A 25,915-nucleotide genomic window follows, 5' to 3' on the forward strand; every position below is an offset into this window, starting at 1 on the left:
ATACATGTAATTATTTCACAATATACTGGAAAATAATAACCTTTGAGGAGTAAATCATTTTTCAGAAATCTTTTTTAAAGTGAAAGCTGACTCTTCTAGTCAATGAATCAAGCCAACAGCACTGAAAATTCATATCATCTGGAAAAGGAGGGCTTTTGGGTGGCTTATTCAGTTAATGCAACACGCTGTGGTGCAAGGATGAAACCCATGGATTTGAATCAAGTCCAGACTACACCAGTATTAGCCCATAGCATTGCCCAGGGTATGGGGGGTTAGTTTGGGGTCCACATTTCATCACTCTCCAGCGACCCCTGTGGTCGATCAGGAGTCCTTGGACTACTGAAAGGTCTTCCTCCACTCTAATCGAGCTTAGCTGTAGTCTGGGGTGTTAAAAAAGCATCTGGCAACATTTTTCAGAGGAGAATTGCAGATTCTGCTCTCTCCCTAATCAGCAATGGGGTTCACTCTTGAATGCAGCTGCGGTTGTAGATAACTGGACATTCTAAATTAGGGTGGGAGTTGGACATGTTCAAGCCAAGAAAATGTAAATACATGTATAAATACTATAAGCAAGTAAACACTACTCCATCAAGAATACATTACATATGTTCAATTGAAGAAAATGGACATACAAGACATGGCTGAAAGTATGTGGACACCTGACATCCAACATCTCATCCAAAATTATGGGCATTAATATGGAGCTGGTCCACCATTTGTGCCTATCACAACTCTTCTGAGAAGGCTTTATACTAGATGTTGGAGCATTGCTGCAGGAATTTTCTTACATTCATGCAGAAGAGCATTAGTGAGGTTGGGCAATGATTGGGCGATTAGGCCTGGCTTGCAGTTGGCTTTCCAATTGATCCCAAAAGTGTTGCATGGGGTTGAGGTCAGGGTCCTGTGCAGGCCAGTAAAGTTCTTCCACACCGACCTCAACAAAACCATTTCTATATGGACCTCACTGTGTGCTCGGGGGCACTGCCATGCTGAAACAGGAAAGGGCCTTCCCCAAACTATTGGGGAAGCACCGAATCGTCTCGAATGTCATTGTATGCTATAGCATTAGGATTTGCCTTCCCTGGGAATTATGGGCTGAGACCAAACCATAAAAAACCCCAGACCAAGGGGTATCCACATACTTTTGGTCATATAGTGTAAGCCAACAAAACAGAATCCCAGAAAATCAGACTTTACTTGTTTTTATTTTCTTAATTTTTTCACATCTCCAATATAACTTTATTGGAAGATAAGATGACAAAAAGGCACAAATTCACAGTAAAAGAAACAAAAACAAAACAGATGACACAAGAACAAAATTTTTAAAAATGATTTGGAATTCTAAAATCATGGAATTCATCATCCTAGCTAGAAAGCATGGGAATCTAACAACAACATCTATAGAATCATCTGAACCATTCTTTCCATGTTACTGAATGTGCCATACTTCTCATGACAATGACAGTGTTTTCCTGGAACGGCACACGTTTCTCCACAAGTTCCGGCAGTGCAGAATGCACCATATCCACCTGTCACCTTCCTACTGTAGATCCAGTGTTCAAATCGTATCAATTCCCCCTCCGTTCTGTGATTTCCCCACCCACTTCCAGAGGAAGTGGTTTGGAGGGGGGGTTGAGCTGCCTTTTATACGAGAGATCAGAATGGTTCAGAGTCAGACGACGTAACTACGGCATTCAGAACAAAAATATATTTATGCACTGTCCTGCCAAAAACATTCGCCAGAGTGCCTGCTGGGAGGCTGACATCACGGCTGGGTGAGGGTGAAGCCAGCGCAAGTGAACTTGGTGCCCTGCATAACGTGTGGGCTGCAGCAAGGCAAAAGCCTGCTCTCCAAATAAGCTCTGCCTCTAGCTCTCAGTGTGCAACAGCTCTTGTTAAACTAATGCAATGAGAGTTCTAAAGGTGACAACTTGTTTGGATAGGCTAACATCAGAAATAAAAATACTTCAGAGACATTAAAATGTCTTATTTGCAGCATCGCAACTTAATACTATTTTTTCCTGCTTTCATGAGTTGTCAAAGAGTATCAATAGCCAAAAGCATCATGTGTATAATTGGGTACACCTATCAGTGGAGCCCTATCTCTTCATCTGGCCTGAAATCAACAGAAAAATCGACAAAATGAAGCAGTAAATGGTAGAAAGACCAATTAGTATTTGTGAAGATCAACGGCGAGAAAAAGCAGTCGGCTCTGGAAAGAAATATATCTCTGTGTGAAGCTTGGATCAGCCCAGCCTATCTGGATTGAGAGTAGCATGCTGAAAGCTACACAGCCTTCCCAGAATTCATTTCACACAAAGTCCCTGCCGAACATGGCTGTGAGAAAATTGTGAATGGCGGATTTTTGGGTGTCAGGTGTGCTCTTCATTTGGCAGGACAGTTTTACCTATATATGTGTTCATCTACATATATTTATAGACTATATACATTTCAGTACATACATCTCCATTATTAGATTTTTCATAAAGGATCCATATCATTACATAAATAGACTTTCTACTCTTTACAACATTGTGAGACAATTTGGGGTTGTAAGCTTTTGGGGACATCGCAGTATTGTATTGCTAATGGATTTGCGCAGAGCTGAGAGGAAGAGGAGGGATGGGGATTAATGACAGAAATCTTGGATTTGCGGTGTGAACATCCCACCATTCCACTGTGGACACATGTACAGACTGACCGACTGACAGATACACCCATTCACCTCTGTCTTTTCAATAAATCCACAGCCATAGAACTGGTAATCCATGCACTCTCTCACACACATGAACACACGTGCATGCGCACACAACAAGCCATGAACCCAGACCCAAACTCCCCTACTCGACACCATTACAATATGGGAACAGTTTCACGCTGAGCTCAGTGCCTGACAGTTTAAAAAACTGAGAAAAGCAGTCGGTTCTGAAAATAAATATATCTCTGAGTGAAGTTTTCATCAGCCCAGCCTTTCTGGATTGATAGTGTAGCATGCTGGTCTATTTAATACATATGCACAAAAGATATTTTTAATATATGTGGTTATATATTTGACCAAAGAGATCCAAAGACAAGAGGACGAGTTATTGCTTATGGTGGAATAAAATAATCCTTTATACTTCAGAGTTGTATAAAGGCGTTTAGGGCCACTTTGCAGCCCCAGTGGTCACAACTGTTGGAGCATAAATGGTTTCAACTGTCAATATACTCCATACAGCATAAGTATTATCAGACTATAGGCCCTATATGGTAGTTGGTCAGAAGAAACCTCAACTTAATTTTCTCATACAATCAGAATGCGTTATGGAGTCTTGTAATAGAAGGTAAGTTGAGCAAACCTGTAGCATTAAGGCCAACTGATTTTGGGATTTTCTGTGGTCCTGCTGCATAGGATATTCTTGTAATCTTTCACAGATTCACGTCAGCTGCCCCTGGAGAGGTGAGTGGGAGATACATATCTGTTCCCAAAAGGCTAAGAGAGTGAGGGGGAGAAATGGATCTGGGAATCGCACATGAAGAGAGAGAATCGTTTCCACATGTTTTTAAATGCAGAGGGAAAAAAGCTTTTAGGACTGTGAATGTTATATTCATAGAGACACTTATTGCATGTGTTGTAGCTAAATAAAAATTAAATTAAATTAGGAGAGGTCAACAAAGACAGGTGAAAAAGTGAAAGAGGAGTCGGTAAGGCAGTCTGAACGACTGCAACGGTTCATCACAAAAAGGACTAAACACGGAAACTAAAAATCCAAAAACTTTACACAAATTCAAAAACACAAACAGCCAAATAAAAATTACAATCAAGATATACATTTCTTTTTTAAAATTAAGAGCAGGACAGTAGTGACCCTGTAGTAAGCATTAGAGTGCAGGTCAGCACAACACAACACACAGTGTTTCCTTGTATCCGAAGAGAAGTCTTTCACAATACTGCAAACAGTACCCTGTAAAAACAGAGCGAAATCAGGGATGTGACCACTCTCTAACCTCTTTCACCAAAAGACAGAGCACACATCATATCCCTGGCCCAAAAACTTGTATCTACCCCTTGTTACCCCTGAGGGCAAATTTAAGGGGGCAGGGCAGGGCAGTGGAGAGAGAAGTTAGATAAAGAGGGCATTCCGTTAAACATGGGATATTAGCTTATCTCCGATAGACAATGAACAACAAAAAATACAAACTCAAATCCGAAAATTGTGTGGGAGTGTGGGACTACATTAGTATTACAGCAAAAAAAGAAACTACAAGGGGAAAAATCACAACATGATTCAAATTAAACACTGATAAGATTCAGCTTGGTCCATAACACACAGGAACGTACAGAAAAGAATCTTAAAACCCTGATATTAATTTCCCATAATAATTTGTCTCTCAACATACATATACATATTTATATTCCATTAAGTGAAAACAAAATAATTTTTAGACTCTGCCAACCTATTCTTTTTAAAACAACTGACATCTTGGATAATATATAGGAGTTATTACAGGTGATAGTCCATATTTAGTGTGTTATTTTGCACTTGCTCTTGCCATGTCGGTGGTCCCCCCACCCCTGGCTCCACCCACTGAGCTGAGAGGAGAGGAGACAGGCAGCTCACAGAGGACTGTACCACACAGGAGAGGGAGAGGGGGGACCAAGTTCACAGAGATGGTGTGCCAATAAAAGTGGTTGAGGCAATGCCGCTGGTGTTTAGGGTACTGGTTTGGGAGACAGACAGACAGATAGACAGACAGACAGACTTTTACCATTATAAATATTTAAATATAACACAAATTAAAAATTTAACACATAATATATCATTTGAGTCACAGATTTCAAATGCGCCTTTGTGTGCGTCTGTTTGCACGCTCACGCGCGTACGTGTGTGTGTGCTTGTGTGAGTATTATTGGATCAGATCCAGCCATTAAATCAGCCCCAATCTTCACAACTGTTGCTGCATGTGTGTGTTTGCGCAGCGCTGTTTGTACGTGTGTGTTTGGATCAGTGCGTCTGTGTGTAACTGGATATTACTCAGCCATAAAAAACACTCCCAATCTTCTGAACTGCCAATGCGTCTGAACTTTGAAACAAACTCTTAATGGTGTACCATCAATCCCCAGAACTCCCAGAACCCCCATTGATTACCAGTCCGAGCGGCAGCACTCACAGTCACAAGGGGACAGCCTCAGTCTTCCAAGGCCACCATTCCTTTCACCGGATCCTTCACCCGCATCTAGGGACACAAAAGAGAACCCCAGCTCTTCACAGCCATAATTATAAAAAGCCGCGTGATTAAAAAATAGAAAGATTACATTTTTGTGAGAATAGTTTCTTGTATTACTTGCATTACCAATAAAACAGATGTAGCAATACATGTGATGTACAAATGATGTATGCATATACTTTTTTTTGGGGGGGAGGGGTAAGAATTGTGTGTGTGTGTGTAGCTATCCATGGAATCTCGTTTTATCTATTATATGTACATGAAACATAAAGATCTCTTTGTCTTCTCACATTCTTTCTCTCTCACACGCTCACAAACACACGCGGGCACACTCACAGACCTCATCTAGTTCCTTCCTAGTTTCCTCCTCCATGCGTCGAATGTCTTCCATTGTCAATTCAATCCACTTATCAATCCAACAGAACAGTTGCCGGTGGAAATTGGTGAACAAGCGCTTCTCTTGCTGCAAAGAGAAATGCAAATAGAAAATGAAAGCCCAAAGTCAGATGGGCCATGAAAACCCAAAAGTACCCTACATACTACAAGGCAGGGGTTCTCAATCTTATCCAGAAAGCGCCGGTGTGGCTGCAGGCTTTTGTTCTTTGCTACGGACCTTGATTAGTAGAATCAGGTGTATTACTGCTTGGCTGAAACAAAAGCTTGCACCCACACTGGCCCTTTCTGGATAAGATTGAGGACCCATGCTATACGAGAACATTGACACAAAAAAAATAAATAAATAAAAAATCACACTGCAATACAAACAGTTGCCCACTAGAGGCCAGACAAAGCATGTGATCAAAATGTCGCAAATGACATCATGCGAACAGTTAATTAACGTAATTAACACCAGAAAGGTGAACAGTTTAGCTAGGCTTTCCTTATTAACGCAATCTACAGGCGAGTCAGTACACTCTACAAAAATGGATGACTGCAGTCCAGTTTCAGGGTTCTCCAATTTTGGGTTACAATGCTGGAAACGGGTTGGAAGTACTGCATGCCTGTTCATGCTCTGTAAATCCCACAGGCTGGGATGGCGGTGGGGGGGAGAGAAAGGGGGACTGTGAAAGAAAAGAGATCTGCTTCTTCAACAGCCCTGTCTACTGAGCAGTGTTGTAAGAACAGAGGAACAGTAAGACAGGAACTCCTCAGCTGAACTCCAGGTACAGGACAGTACATACTTAGGCTCATGTTCATAAGGTATCTTAGCATAAGATCACTGCTCTAGCATCAGGCTTCCCTGGTCCATATCCTAACCATATCCAATGTGAGCTAAAAGGCAAAACCCCTCCTGGATCAGTACTCCTACTCAGAGGACCTTTACAAACGCAGGTCTTGGTCTGTTCTCATACAGGAAACGCTGCACACGCATCAACAAGACAGACACACAGAGGTCCCGCCCCTTCCTTGCCTTCTGAATGAAGTTCTCCACTTTGTTCTGTAAGCCCCACCATTTAAACTTGACAGTGACCAGCTTATAGGCACACATGTGTGGGCAATCTGTCTTCTTAGGAAGGTCTTTCTGCACAGAAGGGAATGGGAGAGACAGAGGAGGACAGTGAGGCACAGACACATAAAAAGAATGCAGCGAGTTCACATTTCATTCAGTGGTAAAAGTACTACTGTACAGTGCAAACTGTAAAAAAAAACAGCAAGGCAACATGGGGAATTTCAGACTAAAATACCAAAAAAACAAAGATGTCTTAAGTCTGGCATTCCCCCAGGTATTAGATTACTATGAAGTTACATGAACACCAGAAATACAGACCATATGAACTGCAGAGAAATATAAAAGAGGTAAGAATGATACACTGCGTTCTATACCTTCCAGTCAGGGCCCAGGGGCCCTCGGCCAGTCTTTACAGACTTAAACTTGGAGGGGTCCTCCTCTGGCTTGTAGTCCTAAAGGGAAAGAAGAAAAGGGGGAGGAGAGATCAACAGTGGGCGTGCACTGCATCACCTAAACGCTGTCCTGTGGCCGAATATGCAGGGTACCCTCAGGAATAATAACCTTGGGGTAAGATGATTGTGATGTCATCTCACTCATAGGAAGAACAGAGAGGGGGCTGCTGGGTGGCACATCCTGTTAAGGCACATTTTCAGTGCACAAATAGGCCCAATAGTCTGGTATGGCATCTGGGCCACACCAGTGCTGAAAGTGGCCAACTGCCCTACAGGGTGATGTTAAAGTCAATTGCACAGGAATGGGAGGGTTTTAGCAGGTTGGGATGACGGCGTCTCATCTGCTGGTCGATCAGATGCCCGCAAGCCACCAATCCACCAGCAGCACAGCTCCACTAATCACAGACTAAATAGGTAACAAGGAGTACAACAGTGCCAATGGTGAGTGGTGGGTACTTTCTGGTTATGTCCTGGTAATTAGAGCAGAATATCCACCAATTGCCAGTGTTGATGTTTTGCTGGTTGTTACCAAAACATTCTGTGATTGGTGGAGTTGCTCCTTGTTTTTCTTTAAGTAGGATGACATCACAACTGTCTCATTCCCACTGTATTATTTCTGCTCTCTGTGTCAATGATGCATTACAGGCATTTATGCACTGTACTTGTGAGCCTTGTTTCCCTGCAATATCATTGCAGGTGTAAGATTAATGGCCCACCTTTGTTTCCACCTGGCTTCTGTCTCCAATGTCAATGTAGACCACATCCACCTTCTTCCAAGTGTCAGGGTCCAGACCATGCACCTGCACAGGCAAGAACAGAGTGTGGTCAAGCGTAAGCTTTAGACACACATCAAGGAAAAAATACAGGTTGAGCACAGGCTGAGACACAATGCTGAACGCAGGGTGAGACAATGCTGAACACAGGCTGAGACACACAACACCGAACACAGGCTGAGACAGACACAATGCTGAGCACAGGCTGAGACAAACACAATGCCAAACGCAGGCTGAGGCACACAAGATTCCAAGCACAGGCTGAGACACACACAATGCTGAACACAGGCTGACACACACAATTTTGAACACAGGTTCAAATACACTATTCTAGACACAGCAGGAGATGAAGACACAGAGCTAGCATAACTCTTGTTAATGAGCCTAATTGGCCTTGTCAGGCAATTACACAAACCATAAATAATTCAGTGAAAAAACAATGCTTTCAGAAAATGCAATCAACTCACTCAGACCGAATTAAAAATCGAACAAAGTGGTCAAACAAACTGTGCACAACAATCGCTCAGCACTTCACAAAAGGAGGAGGACAGAGAGAACGTAAAGTGAACAACAGTTCAAAAAAGGTTCACCCTGCAGTCAAGGTATGTGGCCAGGAAGTTTCTGAATATGAGAACTGAGCTCTCAATGAACACACCTGAGCAAATATATATTTAAAATATGAAAAATAATAAAATGGAGAGTTCAAATAAAAGGCACATTCACAGATGTGCAGTTGGAATGAATGAAACTAGCAATGTGTTATATGAAATTTGCAAAACAATAGTCTAATATGGATATGTGAGAATTTGAAGTCTGGGCACTAAAGCTGAGGGGGGTATGGGGGGGTGGGGTCAGATTTTATTAAATTTTTTTCCATTCATGTTTTCACTCACATTCTCCTGATGGCCCATGTCAGGTTTGTGCCACGTCTCTATCTTGATCAGGAAGTTGTCCTTCATGTACTCATTCTGCAGGAAGAGGGCGGAGACCAAGAGAACAGCTGGATCATTAATGAGGATTTTTGCGTACAGGCACCTGCACAGGGCCCCTGCTTCCCTGAAGAAAACACAAAACACAGATTATCACAGGCTTGAGCAAAGTATGTTTCATTACAGGGGAAATCCCATGAAGCCAAGACAAACCAAAACTACTGACAGCGTTTATGTTTACAGGACGTTTTTTCTGGTAACAGTGCTCCGGAATATTCTAGAATAGAAGTAAAACTCAATCAGTCAAAGCCTATAGGCAGGCACATATGACACAGAGTCTATGCACATGTGCACACACACACACATGCAAACATGTATGTGCTTGTGTACATAGTAAATCTGCATTTGTAGCGACTGCCCCCCTCTCTCCTTTCTCCTGCACAGGTACAGTTACCTCCTTCTCTTTCTCAGAGGCCCATGTGTTTGCAAGGCAGCCTTTGTGACTGACTGTAGGTATGTGTGTGTGTGTGTGTGTGCGCGTGTGACAGAAAGACAGAATATGAATGAGGATATGCGTTCTTATGAGAGTGTTTCTGAAAGAAGAGAATGTCAGCGCCACTTTGGGTGCAGATGTGCATTTGTGTGTGCGTGTGTGTGTGTGTGTGTGTGTGTGTACACATGCATGAACGTGTCTGCCAAAATACACAAATAGAGGGGTACTTACGGTGATTACTGTAAGGAATGGGGGGAAGAGAGAGAGAGAGAGAGAGAGAGAGAGAGAAAGATCATTCAGATCATCTGTTTCACATCATCAACCTTCAGAGTGCTTTTATGAAGTATTACCATGCTAAGTACTTATTCAGTTTATGATTAGCAGTGTTATAAACATTCAAATAACAAACTGCATTTTCGCAGCACATATAGATATCATCATCAGATACATATTCATAAACAGTAAAAGGACATGCATGAACTGGTCTGTCTTTGAATCGATCTCTCCAGTCATCAATCTGAAACTCTGCCTGGCTGCTTGTGCAGCAGTGGCGCTGTGTGTTCAGACTGCGTCCTTATATAGCACGGCCCTGCCCTCTGCTGTAACTCCACTCCTCCTATCCCCACAGCCACAGTCAATTATTCAACAGTCTCCCACACTGGAGAGAGAGACTGAGAAAGAGGGAGGGAAAGAGAGAGAAAGGGGGGGGGGGGGGTGTAGAGTGACAGCATTTGCTCTCTCCATCTTTTACTTTTTCTCTTTTTTCTGTCACTCTCATGTTCTCTCTTTCTCTCTCTTGCTTTCTCTCTCTCCTCACCTAATCTATTGATCCCTGTCCCCTGTTTGTCCTCTCCTATGGAGATGTAGGTTGTGTGCACTGGGATGTAGGGTATATGTTTTGGGGTGCAGGGAATAGGTTTGGGAGTGTAGGGTGTGGGTTTTGGGTGTAGGGAGCGGGTTTTGGGTGCGAGGTGTACGTTTTGGGTGTAGGGAGCGGGTTTTGGGTGCGAGGCGTACGTTTTGGGTGTAGGGAGCGGGTTTTGGGTACGAGGTGTATGTTTTGGGGAATAAGGTGTGGGGTGTGTACGCACCGGTGCGACAGTAAGGGTAGGCATTCCAGGCCTTCTCGTGGATGTTGAGGGCTGATGCAGGCGCCAGCATGCGCACGAAGGTCGGCACTTTGCTGAAGGGAAGAGAAGAGATGGAGAAATTGTGAAATTAATGAATCCGTTTTCTTTTTTTGGGCAGGTGGGGAAGATCCCATTTAAAGTAGACACTGGCAGCATGATTATAAGAGCTGGCAGCATGATTATAAGTACCAACAGGAACCGTTACATACTGTAATGAGCATGACAGCTCAAGAGACCGTGGCCTATGGAGGTAGTGGTGCAGGACTTACCTCTGCAGGTGATAGATCTTGTGTGTATACTGGCCCCTCTCCCCATCTTTCTCATAGGGTTCGTTCTTCAGCACCTCCACCCCCTCTCCACCCCCCGTCTCATTCTTACTGGCCTCTGCCACAGAGTACAGCTGCCCCACTTGGTACTGAGACAGGTTGGGACAGGAGAGAAAGGACAGGGGGAAATCATGCCTCCATCCTTTCTTCCTACCAATGTCAGAGCAATCAGCACACACCATTACACTGCAAAATGTCTTATGCAGGCTAGCAAAATGCCTTTATGTAGCCTACAAAAATGTCTTCATGTAGGCTAGCAAAATGTCTTCCTGTAGGCTACCAAAATGTCTTTATGTAGGCTAGAAAAATGCCTTTATGTAGGCTAGCAAAATGTATTTATGTAGGCTAGCAAAATGTCTTTATGTAGGCTAGCAAAATGTCTTTAGGTAGGCTATCAAAATGTCTTCATGTAGGCTACAAAAATGTACTTACTGTATGTAGGTTACCAAAATGGCTTTACATGTATGTAGGTTAGTAAAATGTATTTATGAAGGCTAGCAGAGTGTCTTTATGTAGGCTACAAAATGTATTCATGCAAGCTACCAAAATATCTTTATGGAGCCTAGCAATGTCTTTATGTAGGCTATAAAAATGCTTTCCTTGCTCCCCTGCCATATTCATCCTCCCTTTCCTCATTCACCAGCTATTCTTCTCCTATTTTCCCTCATCCTCCTCTCCTGTCACTCGACATCCCACAGCACAATGATTTCTGTCATAATCACCTTTAATCCACTATGTACTGTGTACTACACACTCACAATCACTTCCCCACTCCCCCCCAAACGCACCCACATCCACACTCAAAGACCATTTATCCACCACACACAAAGGCCATTCATCCACTTACAGTACACATACATACACACACACACGCAAGCATGCACACACACGCGCACACACACACACACACACACACACACACACACACTTTATACTACTATGTCACAGTACATACAGCCGGGCAATCATAAATGCAAACGCACACACAAACACACACATATTCTATCACTCTCACTCATGCTCACTTGCACAGATACGTCACAGTGTTGTGTATCCCTTTAGTAATGCTCCTCTAAGGTTATGATATTGTTTTCTGAAATCATACTCATAGTAGTTTTATATATACAATTATAACAGCAGGAATAAAAGTTAAGTTTCGACATATGAGAAATTATAAGGACCATGCTAAACCATGTGATAAGACTTTGTCAAGAGCCTCATTGTAGGAATGACAGGGAGAGAAAGAGAAGGAAAAACACCATGGAGCACTATATGGAAACTTATGCATCGCTTTGCAGGGCTGCAGGCCACAGTCAGCAGTGGCAACACTAATGTGCCTTCCAATCACCCCATTGAAAGGAGTTTAGGAGGAAAGTCCCCGCATACTCCACAGTGAATTTAGCATATGTTCTTATCCATCTTGATTTTTTTGTCACATACAGTTAATTTGTCCCACTTGGGAATCAAACCTGCAACCACTTTGCCCAGTATCTCTTATCATTACATTACACTTTCACCCAAGAAATCAGGGTATCGGCATGAGCTGCAGCTCAGTGCCCAACTGTCATCGAGCGGCATAGATATGAGCTGTGGAATTCTAGTGCACGAGGGCCACAAGGTCAGCGCGGCTGCACCTACATCACCGTTTGGCAGAGCGGCCGCATTTCCCTGCCACTCTACCCATCAGCAAGATGCCCTGGCAGACTGTCAGCACCTCCTCCGGCTCTGGCATCGTCACCGCACCAACGATAAACACGGCGCGGTGCTGAACGGTGCAAGCAGGGTGGGGGAAACGGTACATCACATCACATTTCACCCCGTTCCACGAGTCTCTTTCTCCCTCGTTCGCTCTCTCCCCAGTTGCGTTTTCTGTCCCTCAAGCCCTTCCTGCAGCTCTCCTTCTTTCAGCTTAGTCCAAATTGGCTCAAATCTCTCTCTCTCTCCCTCCCCCGCTCTCTCTCTCGCTCTCACTCTCTCTCTCTCTCGCTCTCCCTCTCTCTCTCTCTTGCTCTCCCTCTCTGTCTCTCTCTCTCTCTCTCTCTCGCTCTCCCTCTCTCTCTCTCTTGCTCTCCCTCTCCCTCTCTGTCTCTCTCTCCCTCTCTCTCCCTCTCGCTCTCTCTCTCTCTCTCTCTCTCTCTCTCTCTCTCTCTCTCTCTCTCTCTCTCATTTCGGAACATGGTCGTCTGGCGGCGTCGCGTGGCCCGCGCGCACGCTTGTCTGCGTGTTTCACGAGCGTGTGCGCGCATCTGCGGCACGCACGAGAGCGAGACGAAACCACTGGATGCAGGGAAGAGTATTTTTAGCTGTATGTACATCTCATCTTTAGCACTTAGATGCAGAGCCGGGAGGAGGGTGGGGGGGGGGGCATAGAACAGGAAGCAGGAAGCAACCGCTGTATTTATAGAGCAGCATCACCGATCCGGTGACAGAAACGATGAAGCAGCAGGGAATGTGGTGCCAGACGAGACGTAGGGAGAAACGAGAACATGGACAGAAGAGACAGCGGAAGAGCGGAGAGAAAAAGAGATTCACAGAACGGGAGAGAAGTGAGAAAGAAAAGAAGCAGTTTAGTTGTAACGAGGTTGGAGGCTAAGATCAGACAGCCCTCCGCTCCCACTGCAACGTTTCAACACTTAGCTACGGCTCAATGCCACGCCCAAGACCCCCGTGTCTCACGCAACAGCACTCCCATTATCCTGCCAGAAAACCTCTAGCGCCTGAACCAGCTTTGCAAAAAAGAACCGGGCCCTGCCTACACTGTCCCCCATGGCTCCACCCCCACATACTGCTACGCACACACACACACACACACACACACACACACACAAACAAGCAAACACACCCGTGGACACACACTCCCTGCCTCCCTGCCTCCCCGCCCTCAGCCCAGGGTTGCGTGGGGTCGCGGGCAGGTCACGCTGGAGGGCATGGGCGGCACAGGACAGCGGAAATGAAAGCGGTGGCGGTAATTCAGAGTGCTCAGAGCCGCTCACGACTACCCTCACGCGTCACGCAAGCTGTGGGGAAAACCCGCCTCCTCGCGTCACAATGGCACGCTAGCGTTAATGCAGCAGAGCTCGCCGCTGTGCGCGAGCGAGCAGAGAGAGGAGGAGGAGAGCGGAGAGGAAATCAGAGGAACTCACACACCAAATCCCCTCAGGACCAGCCAGGGCAGGAACCTATGGTCTTTCACCTCTCCTCCACAGTCCTCCACACAAACACACACAGGCACACACACACAGACACACACATCATGCACTGCTGCAGCTTTTTGCATTCCCTCTGTTCAGTAGTCTGCCTACGTCTCTGCGAGATGGTGAATTCTGTTTTCCGAGCAGGGCATCGTTGCAGGCAGAGTGTGGAGGGAGGGCTGGAATCTGGAGCACAGCCATCTGACAGCTATCGGTCTGCAGAGGGACTGTGGGAGGGATTAGAGTCCAGCTTATCTCTCCTGCACATCGCTGCGGTCTGTCATCTTCCACCTCCCCAGTGCCCGCCCTGAGGCTGCCCTGTCAGACAACAGCCAGGCTGCCACTCACTAGCGTTTAAGCCAGTTCTGCTCATTTCTTCTGCACTGACCATGCTGCCTGAATGACAGGTGAACTGGCTGGTGAACTGGCTGGGCGGATGGTTAACTGACCAGCTGTCTGACTGATTTACTGGCAGGTTGGCTTGCTGAATGACTGGGTGACTGACTGGCTGATTATTTGACTCATTTAGCAGCCAGACGACTCCCTAATTTACAGGCATTCGGAGCTGATGCCTGACAGCCTGACTTGCCAGCAATGTGAAAAGCTGGCCAGCTAACTGGCTGCCTGAAAGGCTGATTCACGACAGGAAGCATTAGATGCTTCCAATGGCTTCTCCCAACTGTTCTTCCACTGAGGAACCGACAGTGACACCGCAGTACATGTCTTAATGTGATCCTCTAAGACAACTTCCATAAAATATTTGGATACACCACAATAGATTATTTTCATCAGCAGTTTTATTTTGGGATATCTTTTTGAGAGCAGCAGTGCAGCATTAGGCTTGTAACTCAGAGGTTGCAAGTTTGATTCCTGCCATTGTACCCTTGAGCATAGCATTTAACCTGAATTACTTGGGTATATAAATGGACCATATAAATGGATTGCAAGTAAAAAAGAGTAAGCTGTGCAAGTCTGTCTGAATAACAGCATCTGCTAAATTTCTAAAATGTAATATAAATCAGACAAATATTGTTTGTACTTTGGGAAACTGGCAACAGAAACTAATCAAATTTAGTGCATGCTTAATCAAGCATATTACTTTAATCAACTGCAAAAACTGCAGACAATGACTTATAGATTATAGATTGGTGGTTGGTAAATTTGTGGTCAGGACTCAGGGGTTAAGGGGATTTTCAGTTATGGGTACGAAAGAGCAGCAATTCCCTGGAGCTGCCCTAGGCTCTGTTCCCACAATGCCCCAGCTGAGACCGAGCGTTTGAATGGGCAGTAAAAATAGTGTGTGCTGCATAAAAGCACCGGCCAAGTTAAATACGTCTTTAAGATTTCTGTACACGTGGGGATCAGTGAAAAGACGTTCTGGAAGAAGCACAGATTTTCATTGTTACCAAAGAAAATAACAAATGCTGAGGATTTGTTGTGGAGAGGTTGGTGACAAAGCTGCTCAGAGCCAGTAGGCTCAACTTGAATTGCTGGTTGGATACACTTGCACCTGATTTTCTTCAGAAAATGCAGTTTAGCAGTATATTGTAATTTCTATGGTTTTGATGCAAAGAGTATAGCTGTCCATGTGTACAGCTGTTCTTGACTGAAGCAATTCAGGTGAAATCCTTGCTTGAGGTTACAATTAGAGTGCCACCACTGGGAATCACACCTGAAACTTCTTAGCTGCTGCAAAAGGACTTGGATTTTCTTCCTGTTTAACTCTCAAAGATAAATATTTGGCATTATTACACAGTATTGTCTATACTACAAGAATACTCAAGAAGATGGTAATTAATTAATGTGCTTTTGGGAGCGCTGATAGTACATGATTAGAAGGGGAAAGTGCATGGTGTGTAAATTTGCCAGTTCTCTGCTGAAAAACCAAAGATCATCTACTGTTTTTACTCAGCACAAGACTGCTACAACAGCAAGCTCTTGCCTCTATAATTCGCATTTCATCCTGATATTTTTCATTATAACAGTTGTCATTAGCAGGTCCTTAAATAAACATCATCAGTCATAATTACGTAAGTAATACAAATTAAATTTGATGACTGATTATTATTAGGTTACCAGCAAGCTTGCTTACCAATGTAGCTTAAAGGTAATACGATTACTAGTTTGCTACTTTAACTGTTTAAAGTTATTCACCAAATAACCACTGTGCAACTCTGTGGCAGATTTCTGAGCACCTCTTTCACTCAGTAACATTTGTGGTATTTTTCCAGTGCTATGTTCTTACGCGGCATTAGCTTATTATTTCTAAACACCTGTCTCACGATAAACTACTCATGTTATTTTGCCAGTATTTTGGCTGTACAACATTAAATTATATATTTAAGCATATTTCCTCCACAGAATATCTGTGGCATTGTGCCGTATTAGGTTTTTATACTGTATCAGATAATGACTTCTAAGCACCAAATTGGGTTTGTTTTGGGTTGCACATTTTATTGTTGAACATTTACAGTAAGCAGATTTTGCAGCCAATCCGTGAATGCGATGCAACTACAGTACATAGCACTAGTTAATGGCACCGGGTGCCATTAATGTTGCCCATCAGTGTTATTACTGTCTGTCCATGTCACAAATACATCTCCACAAAGGCAGCTGACAGTGTCACCAGACATTACACAGCCTTCCAGCGACAGGTTCTCTGGAGACCTTGGGTTGCATAGTTGAGAGAAGGCAGCACACGCAGAGCCCAGGGTGAGGGCACTAAATGTAGCACGGAATGGAGTGAGTCAGCGCAGCTACACGCTGTCCTAGCTGCCAGTACGCCACACACACACAGGCAAACAAACACACCTACAGACTCGACTGGGCTTACAAACACATACACACACACACACACACACACACACATACACTTGCGCTTACAGGCACAATCATATGTTCTTGCACCTAAAAAGATAACACACATTTTCATATGCATATGTGCACACACACACACACAAACTTGTGCTTATAGGTACAATCATATGTACTTGCACTTACAAACATCCACACATATACATATACATTTATGTATTTATATGCACCCCCACACGCGCACACACACATACACTCAAACCCACATTCAATCCCACAGCCTATTCCAGTCTGCTGTAACATTAGGAAACAACACCAAAACACATGAGTTTACTACAAATATAATATAAATGGACAAATTATTCTAAGCATTAAGAATGCATTGTGCCTTTGTATTGAAACCACGAAAAAAGCTAGTCTAGCCTGTGGATTGTGAGAGTAGGAATTCAGCCCTGCAGCCATAAAGATGAAGTGACTGACGTGAATAACACGACCAAGGAGGACACAGAGAAACACAAAATCAGCACTTACCTCCTCCACCGAAATGGGCAGGATCACTCGACTGGAAGAGAGAGAGACAGAGAGGGAGAGATTACAGACAACAACCTATTATCACACAGCCAATCAGAAACACACAGAGCAGGGGCAGGGCAGGGCAATCTCCACTTCCAGGACCAGCGTGCAGCATTTCCATCATTAAGGCGGCACAGATGCATGATGGTTAGACAACAAGGCTTGTAACTCTGCGACAGCAGGTTCAACCCCAAGCTGGGGCCCTGCCATAGTACCCTGAATCACAGTATTTAACCTGAAATGTTTCCGTATATATCTGGCTGTATAAACACACTGTAAGTGGAAAGAATATAAGTTGTTTAAGGCACTCAGGATAAGAGTGTTGGGTAACTGCCTAAAATGCAACCATGAATTACAGCACCATAACCAAATTTTTGTCATCTGTGTAACCCAGAGCCAGATAACACTAGTTCCAAACACAGGATAACAGGGAATCTCAGAAGCCTCTGAGAAGCAGGGCAAGAATAGGTTTTGACTGCTTCTAAGCTAGTCTGGAGCATTCAAGAAGACAAATAAATAAGGAAACCGCCCTTCCAATCAAGGACAGGAATGAAAAAAATCACTCAACTGTTTCACTATTTCATTGACCTTGCAATGTGTGTTATCAGGTCCAATTTTCTGGACTTATTTCAGCTTCAGAATACTGTGAAGTGTAAACCACGTGAAGCCGACCTTGGCGGTCTGATCGCCGAACAGCGGCGGGGAGGCGGGCTCGATGTCATTACCGTGAAAGCCCACGCCGAGGCGGAGGGCACATCCTGAAAAGCCCCGCACCCCAGAAACCAATTAAAGCCGTTGTTCAGTTCCCCCTTTGAGCTGCCACACACGGGGTAATTAATCTGTGCCCGCTCCCATTCTCACCGCCCTGAATATTTTATTAAAACAGATATTGGTGTAAGAGGAGCCCGGAGGCCTGCCTGCTGCGTCAGTGCTGACTGCAGGCCTCGTGCAGGAAGAGAGAGGCAGTGGAAGAAGCTGGAGAGACACCAGCGAATTCTGAATTGCACAGAAGCATCTTCTCAAGTTCAAGCAAAATCCTCCAAACTCATTGGACGGCACTTCATCCTACAGCAAGACAATGATCTCACACCTACTTCTCTAAAGCAAAGTTTATAAATAAAAGCTGAGAATGTGCATTTTAATCACGTGAATTGTTTGATTACAAATCTTGTAATGCTTACAAATGGTATCTACAGACCTGAGAAGCATCTTTGCAGCTGCTAACAAATTGAGCGTGAAAGCTAAGAATCCAAAGAAGAAAGGATTTGTTGCAGCACTGCATTCATGCAACACAGAAGCATCATTACAAGCAGGGTCGCAGCAAATCTTTTCTTCTTTCGATTACAAATCTAGAACTGTGGAGTACAGAGCCCAATCAAAAAAAATTTCTTCGTCCCAAACATTATGGAGCTCACTGTATATACATCATTTTCGATATATATACATTGAATCTTGTATGTATGTGTGTGTGTATATATATATATATATATATATATATATATATATATATAGTGAGCACCATAATACTTGGGACAAATACATTTTTTGTTGATTAGGCTCTGTACTCCACAATTTCAGATTTGTTTATATTTTTGAAAATCTCCTTGGTTGCTTTAACAGTGTGGGGTAATTGACCTGCTGCAATTTTGTTCACTATGGAATCCATCTTTCTGCTGCCATCAGCAATCACATCATCAATAAAGACAAGTGAACCAGTTCCTGTGACAGCCATACATGCCCAAGCCATAACACTTCCTCTACAATAATTCACAGATGACAGGGGCGGGGGGTGGGGGGGGGGGGGGGGGGGGGTATTTGTATCATGGGCAGTTCCTTTCTTTTTTCACACTTCTCTCTTTTCATCTCTTTGGCACGCGTTAATACTCATCTCTTCTGTCCATAAGAGTTTGTTCCAGAATGGTAGTCTTTGTACTTTTTTCTAACTTTAACCTGACCATTCAGTTCCTGAGGCTTTCCAGTGGTCCGCATCTTGTAGTCAACCCTCTGAGGTTATGCTTGTATAGTCTTCTCTTTATTTTTGTATTTGAGACATCTATGCCTACATTCTGGAGAGTGTTCTTGATCTTTTCAACAGTTGAAAAGAAAAACTGAAAGCATTTTTGTGTCATCCACTACAGTGGTCTTCTGTGGTGTAACAGGTTGTTTGCTATTGTGGAGCTCACCAGTGCATTCTTGCTTCTTAGCAATGTACCACACTGTTCATTTTGACATTACAAATGTTTCAGCTACATCACTGATCATTTTATTCCGATTTTTCCACCCCATTATGGCCTGCTTTACTAGCACTGACACTTATCTTGTCCTCATGTCAAGAGACAGCCACAACAGACCACAAATGTCAATAATGATGCAACAACACACAGCTTGTCAAGAAACAGCAGCCATCTTGTGAGCAGCCAATTGTCCAATTACCTTTGGTCCTCCAAAAACAGAGGGGTTGATATGGATGTAAATGCCTGCAAATTAAAGCTGACAGTCTGCACTTTAATCTCATATTCATTGTTTTATTTTAAATCCAATGTGCTGGACTACAGAGCCAAATAAATAAAAACTGTGCCACTGTCCAAATACTTATGATAGCATTGTATACATTTTTCCTGATATATATGCATTGACACTGATATATATATATATATATATATATATATATATATTGAACCTTAATATACAGACAATCACTCTCACATAATAAAATTACACAAAATTGCACGTTATTTTTCTTTTATCTGCCTTTGGGTTGTATATTTGCTTAAGATAAACAACAGCCTAGCTTGCCCCATTCGTCCTCCCAGAACTCTGTGCTAGAATCTCGGCCTAATACAGTTGTTTCTTCTACTTAAGCATTTGATACCGACTGACTGGTTTGTTGATATCCCATTCCCCCACCATGCCTACAGGCTGCATTCTGACAGGATTACTTCTCCTCCGCAAATCTCCATTCGTCACGCCAGTGAACTGTGCATACACAACAGGTCTATCCACAGCCCCTCCCCCCAGGACAATACCAGCAACAGTCTACCCTTTAAACATGTAACAACTGCAGTACTTCTGTCACTATGTAGGAACCCAAGAACCCGACCCAAGGTTGAGTGTTCTCACGTCACGGTCACATCAATCAGTGGAATGCTGCTCCGAACCACAAGCAATCTGCAGGCTCTCAGTCAAACTAATAATCACACTGAATGACTGAGACAGGACATTTAGGGATATTTAAGGACAACAGGACAGTTTGTCTTTGGGAAAGGCGCAGAAGTAAAATAAATCAGAATAAATTACTCAGAACAGCGGTGTCTAACTCCAGTCAGGGAGAGCCACGAAGTCTGTTGATTTTTGGCATGCTTCAATACTCAAGTGAGGTATTTGAATATCTGATTTGCTAAAGTGTCCACACAGGATGTTTCCGAGGCCTACACTGGCTTTCGATTGAAGAGAAACCACAAAAACCCAGAGAAACTGTACTGCAGCTCTCCAAGACTGGAGTTTGACACCCCTGTCCTAGATTACATCTTCTACTGTATCCACGTTCACTGTTTTCAGTTGTTTTCTTGTTAGCCCTCCAAACAAGGTCTTTTTACATGCTTGTGAATGTTAACTCAGGGCTTGCCATATGACAATGAGATGACTTCCTTGCTGAAGCCATGCTTACACACAGTCATGTTGCAAAAATGCATCTCTGAACACAAAAACCAAGCTACCTGCTCAACAAACATTTTAAAGCATGTACTGTATGCAAACTTTTCAGGACATTTAATGGTACAGGCTGGAAAGAAAACACACCAGGGTGCAATTGGTTAGCAGAGGCTTTATGGAAATGAAACATAGTGTGTCCCAGAATATACTGTGAATGTGTGGGCTGTTTTGAAAATATAGTGATAAATACATTTCACCATCACTGGATTATATAATGTCAACGTCTTCTTAATATATTTTATTTCAATATATTTTCCATAATTCTTCCCTAAGGATGGGGGATTTAGAGTGTTTCCAAGCATGACCATTCAGTAGGAGGAGGCAATAGTGTTTTTAGTTCAGCATTCATTATTATCCTACTATTTGCTTGCATCCACAATAACTTGACGAGCTGACATTTTGCATATACATTTTTGCAAGTGATATTATGCCAAGTCAAGACCCAGCAGCATTTTACCTGTGATTCAGAACTTCAACTGACTGAAATATTACCTTCCTCATGTAAAAAATAAAGTTCATCTGGGATCATCAAACTGTTTGTTGGGTCATTTTCGCTTTTACGATTCACTTCTTTCCTGGCACCAACGGTGACCTTCAGATATTTATGCATTATTTCACTATCTGGGGTTTGACTCTGTAGTCTTGTGGTTGAGGTTCAAGATCCAATCAGGAAAAGGTTATTTGAGTCCACTGAGTGGAGTATTGTATCAATTACCAGACAAGTTGAATTGAAGAGCAAAAAGGAGACCACAATACAAATTCAACTTCAGCATTAAACGTGTGAATTTGCATCTGGCTTAGGCCCTCTGTAGGTTTCAAACAATGACCTTCCATGGCCTCTCCTTATGATTTACAATTTGCCACGGTCTGGCAGCCAAGGGAAGTAACCACGCTCTTATCGCTTTTCCAGGAGTGATATCGCAGCCTGTGCTGAACATTCACGTGTTAACTCTTTGCGGTGAACACTAGGACATGGCAAAGCTCAACACATTAGACCAAAAAGGTGCAGTGAACAGAATTTAAGCAGCCAACAAGCAGTATGCTCCAGGGAAGCTCCAACAGCAGGCTGTAACCGAGCGGTGCTTTTGGTTTTTCAGTGAAGGATCTTAGGTCACCGTAACATGTTGGACAAACATTTAAAATATTCCCACGTACAACCAACAGTCTAGTTCATACTAAAAATTCTCTGTTTCTTATGATGGTGTGTTATACTGGGTCTCTTCGGATCCATGTATAGTGAGGTTATAATCCACATCCGTGTTGGTCGCCTGGTTTATTTCAGGAGACAGTATTTGTGCAGAATCGTTTGTGAAAACATTTCTAACTAGGAAAATTGTGCAGAATTCAAAAACCCAGACTTCTGAGGTGTCACATGACTTCACGCAGACATGGTGGCATGCATGGCGAACTACATTGTGAATGGTAAACAATTGTCTCAAGACAGTTTTAAGATATTAAAATACACAGCTGAGTAAAATTGGTGTGTAACCACACGGTTAATCACTAACAAGCATTAGCTTCTCCGATTCAGCCATTTTTTTTCCTTAAACGCCATCTTTCCGAGCTCAGGTTACTGGAACGCTTTGCGGTCGGAAGTAGGAAAAATCAGGTCGGAACTTCCCACATCCGACTTTGTCTGGAACGCAGCAATAGTTTCAGAGGCTTTTCCCCTGAGTAAACAGGGGCCGGTGTAGTCCAATTAGGCTCCTCCCCTTTGGGAAGGCTCCACATGTATATTACTTCTTGCATTTAATTTGGAAAATTCTCTCATTTTTTGTGCATATTCTATGCATGTATGTATTACATACTATAGTACATAGCATACAAGGGTTTTTCTTAACAATGATGTGAATTCATAGGCTACTTCATTTTCCATATAGGGAAATTCATTTGGTTGCTGCTTTCATTCCTTAAAACCATTCACAATACAAAACATAAAATATACCACATGAACACAAATGTAACTCTCATTTCAAAACCTTATGGCTATTGGAAGGAACAAGCAAAAAAAAAACTGTATAACTTTATATTTTATTTTATACTAATTAGATTATTTCTTTTCAGGCATAATTGCTCTAAGTGAGGGTAGAATTGTACAGAATTTTGTGTAATTGCATCATAAGATGTAAAAACAATATGTGCAAAAACAATAAATGCACAATAGTATAAGTGAAGACAGTTAAAACAGTTCAAAGTGAATAAAATTGCTCTGAGATGTCTCTCTCTCTGTTTAACATACATACATATATAAATTATATATAAATGCTTCTGGTTTGTTGAAATATGTAATTGTATGTTTAAGCTCAAGTAGGTACAACGGGCTTAAATAATAATACATTGTGCAGGAACAGGCTGATCCTTTAAATGTGATCTTTAAAGAAATGTTTTTAACTCAAAAAGTCAAAACTCATCACCTGTTTTTACGCGCTCCTCATTGTAACTGGTTTTTCACACAGGCAGTGCATGTAATACGAAGGGGTCGAGTAAACAAACCTATGTGTATTGATAGTCCTTATCTGCGCGACGAACGATTGTATAATTGGACTAATTGAAATGATTGGATTATTGCAATCTTGTGGATTTCATAATTTTAATCTCCCACTAATAGTCCAGTATACAGATTATCATGTTCTGCGATGTTTCACTTCACAAAGTAAAAAAACAAAAGAAAGAAAACAAACAGGCAGCCTAATACCCATTTCATTGTCATCTAATTTCAGCGTGAAACGGGAGAAACTATTGGATAGGTGTAAATTACTGATAATGATAACCATTGTATGAATGATTATATAAATAGATTTTTTTTTTTAAGTGCAGGTCTATGATTTCCCGATATACCCGTTTTTAACGGTCTGACTCATGCATTAAAAACGCCAGGGGAGAGATGAGTGTGCATTTATTAGAGCTATCCTCGCCATCACTATGGCGATAATAAGACCAAGAAAAATCTAATTCACCAGGCACCGGCTCAAAGCCAGCATTTCTGCGCTCCCGGTGAACGGTTACATAAGATCGGCGACGGCTCAGTTGACGTTGTGTGGCCAACATTCATCTGCCAGCTGTAAGCTACTCCTTTTTCGTACCCAATTTACGAGGCCTATACGGGAGCTGTCATTAAATTCACAACCTGTACTAAACCGTAAGCAATGCCCTTCGTTGCCTGCAACCATGTTCAGGCTATGCAGTGAGTATGTTATTACGCCTGCCACAGTCGTTGTAGGTGATACAAATCAAGAAATATACAATGCAATGCAAAAAATGTTCGACAAATATAGCTAGTAAAGACAACAGCTTGTTAGTCACCAAGCAAGTCCTGCGTTGGTATTACAGGCGTATCATTGCTTGGTTATTGGCTGACCAATCAAACACGCGTTCAAATTACACACGTATAGCCTACACTAAAACATGTTGAGTCGCTGAAATGCGTCTCGTTTTCGCTGTCATTTCTTAATGACACAAGAATTGCTTTTTAATGCACGAACACAAAAATCCAGAGGAATGTGAAACAAGAACACACGAGCGCCATTTCATTTCAAAACGTTCCACGGGCTTTATCCAGTTGGGGTTCACCTTCACCGCGGTGCTACAATAACACTGATGCGTCGCAGTGAGGATGGATGTCGGCACGCAATGCTTATCTCTTTACCTCAAGTTGAAAGCCGTTTGTGAAACAGATGAGACGAATGTACATATCATTATACACGATAATTAGACAACAATGACACTTAACTCGCCGGTAAGCTAACGGTTTTGCGCGAGAATCCTTGAATGACATCAGCACAGACCATTTCTGGAAACACGCACAGCCACTAGCCAGGTCAAGTTTATAATGTCGCCATAGCTTTACCAAGCTGTATTCGTTTTCAGTTTTCTGGATTGCAATCTGTCGAGCTGCATAAATGTCAATAATGCTAGCTAATGTTATGTTGCTTGTTTTCATAAAATTGATTTCAATGAAAATAATGCAAAATAATAATCTGGTAGAATACTTACAATTCTTTAATGAGCATTCTTGCAGATCTGTCGTAATTTACTGCTAGTTCAAATATACGGCAATAAGGATCCAAACAGGCGGCAACCCCTCCGTCTGTCTATCTCTCTCCCTCCTCTCTCCCTTCTGTCACATTCTCGGTCGGGTTTTCTATTTTCCTTAAATTCACTTCCTGATCGGGGCCGAAGGGGGCGCGGCGTCGTCGCGGCAACCACGACCACTGTGTCATGACATGGTGAGTGTGACGTCAAGTAACGGGTTGATCGTCTCACAAAATCTTGGGAAAGACCATCTGCAGACACCGGCCACCGACCGGAGTTCCTCATAATATGACATTGGTGTACCACGTCAATAAAATGACTCTTTCCTCAAGATTAAATTAGATTGCAGAATAAATCTGGGATTAGAGAACTAGGTTACATCTTTGCTTTCAAGGGACATTCTTATTGTGCCACTGAGTCGCGTAAAGTGACGATAATCAAGCCTGTACAAAAAGCACATCTGTAGGCCTATATTCTACCGTGAAGTATGTTATCCATTTTGATGCTGCTCTTCAAGACAGCATGTTATTTAATTCCTTCCTCACTCATATTGAAATTCAAATGTATAATGGCAGTATAATCCAGTATAATGGCTAAAATCACGGGGATTCCGATTACTAGACCAGAGCAAGCGTCTATACGCTTGCAAACAGTATAACTTCCATTGCAACATGTTGTCTTTTTTACACGACGAATTTAACGTGAAGACAGACAATACCATTATAATCAAGCTGGTTATTGTTCCGCCCGTTACAGACATTCCAGCTGTTTTAAAAATGGTCATCGGTAAATAGATTTACTGAACCATGGATGAGTCTCACCAAATTTGCATT

General features: G+C 42.8%; 1 protein-coding gene across 2 annotated transcripts; it reads right to left on the bottom strand.

Moving 5' to 3' along the window:
• Positions 1–1,186: 1,186 nt before the first annotated feature.
• LOC118236778 (phosphatidylinositol transfer protein alpha isoform) lies at positions 1,187–25,217 on the bottom strand. Of its 2 annotated transcripts, none has more exons than XM_035435403.1 (12): positions 25,044–25,217; positions 17,298–17,328; positions 10,705–10,850; positions 10,397–10,488; positions 9,537–9,544; positions 8,777–8,851; positions 7,827–7,910; positions 7,033–7,110; positions 6,620–6,730; positions 5,549–5,671; positions 5,152–5,217; positions 1,187–3,944 (listed from the first exon to the last, which is right to left on the bottom strand). In XM_035435403.1, exons 1-11 carry the CDS (start codon positions 25,058–25,060, stop codon positions 5,170–5,172), a joined length of 813 nt encoding a protein of 270 aa, XP_035291294.1. In that variant the 5' UTR covers positions 25,061–25,217; the 3' UTR covers positions 1,187–3,944; positions 5,152–5,169. The 2 variants fall into 2 exon arrangements, with proteins under 2 accessions (XP_035291294.1, XP_035291293.1); XM_035435402.1 differs by having other exon boundaries at positions 1,187–4,701; positions 25,044–25,212.
• Positions 25,218–25,915: the final 698 nt, after the last annotated feature.

This window comes from Anguilla anguilla, chromosome 9 (genome assembly GCF_013347855.1).
Source record: "Anguilla anguilla isolate fAngAng1 chromosome 9, fAngAng1.pri, whole genome shotgun sequence".
NCBI classification, from domain to species: Eukaryota; Metazoa; Chordata; class Actinopteri; order Anguilliformes; family Anguillidae; genus Anguilla; species Anguilla anguilla.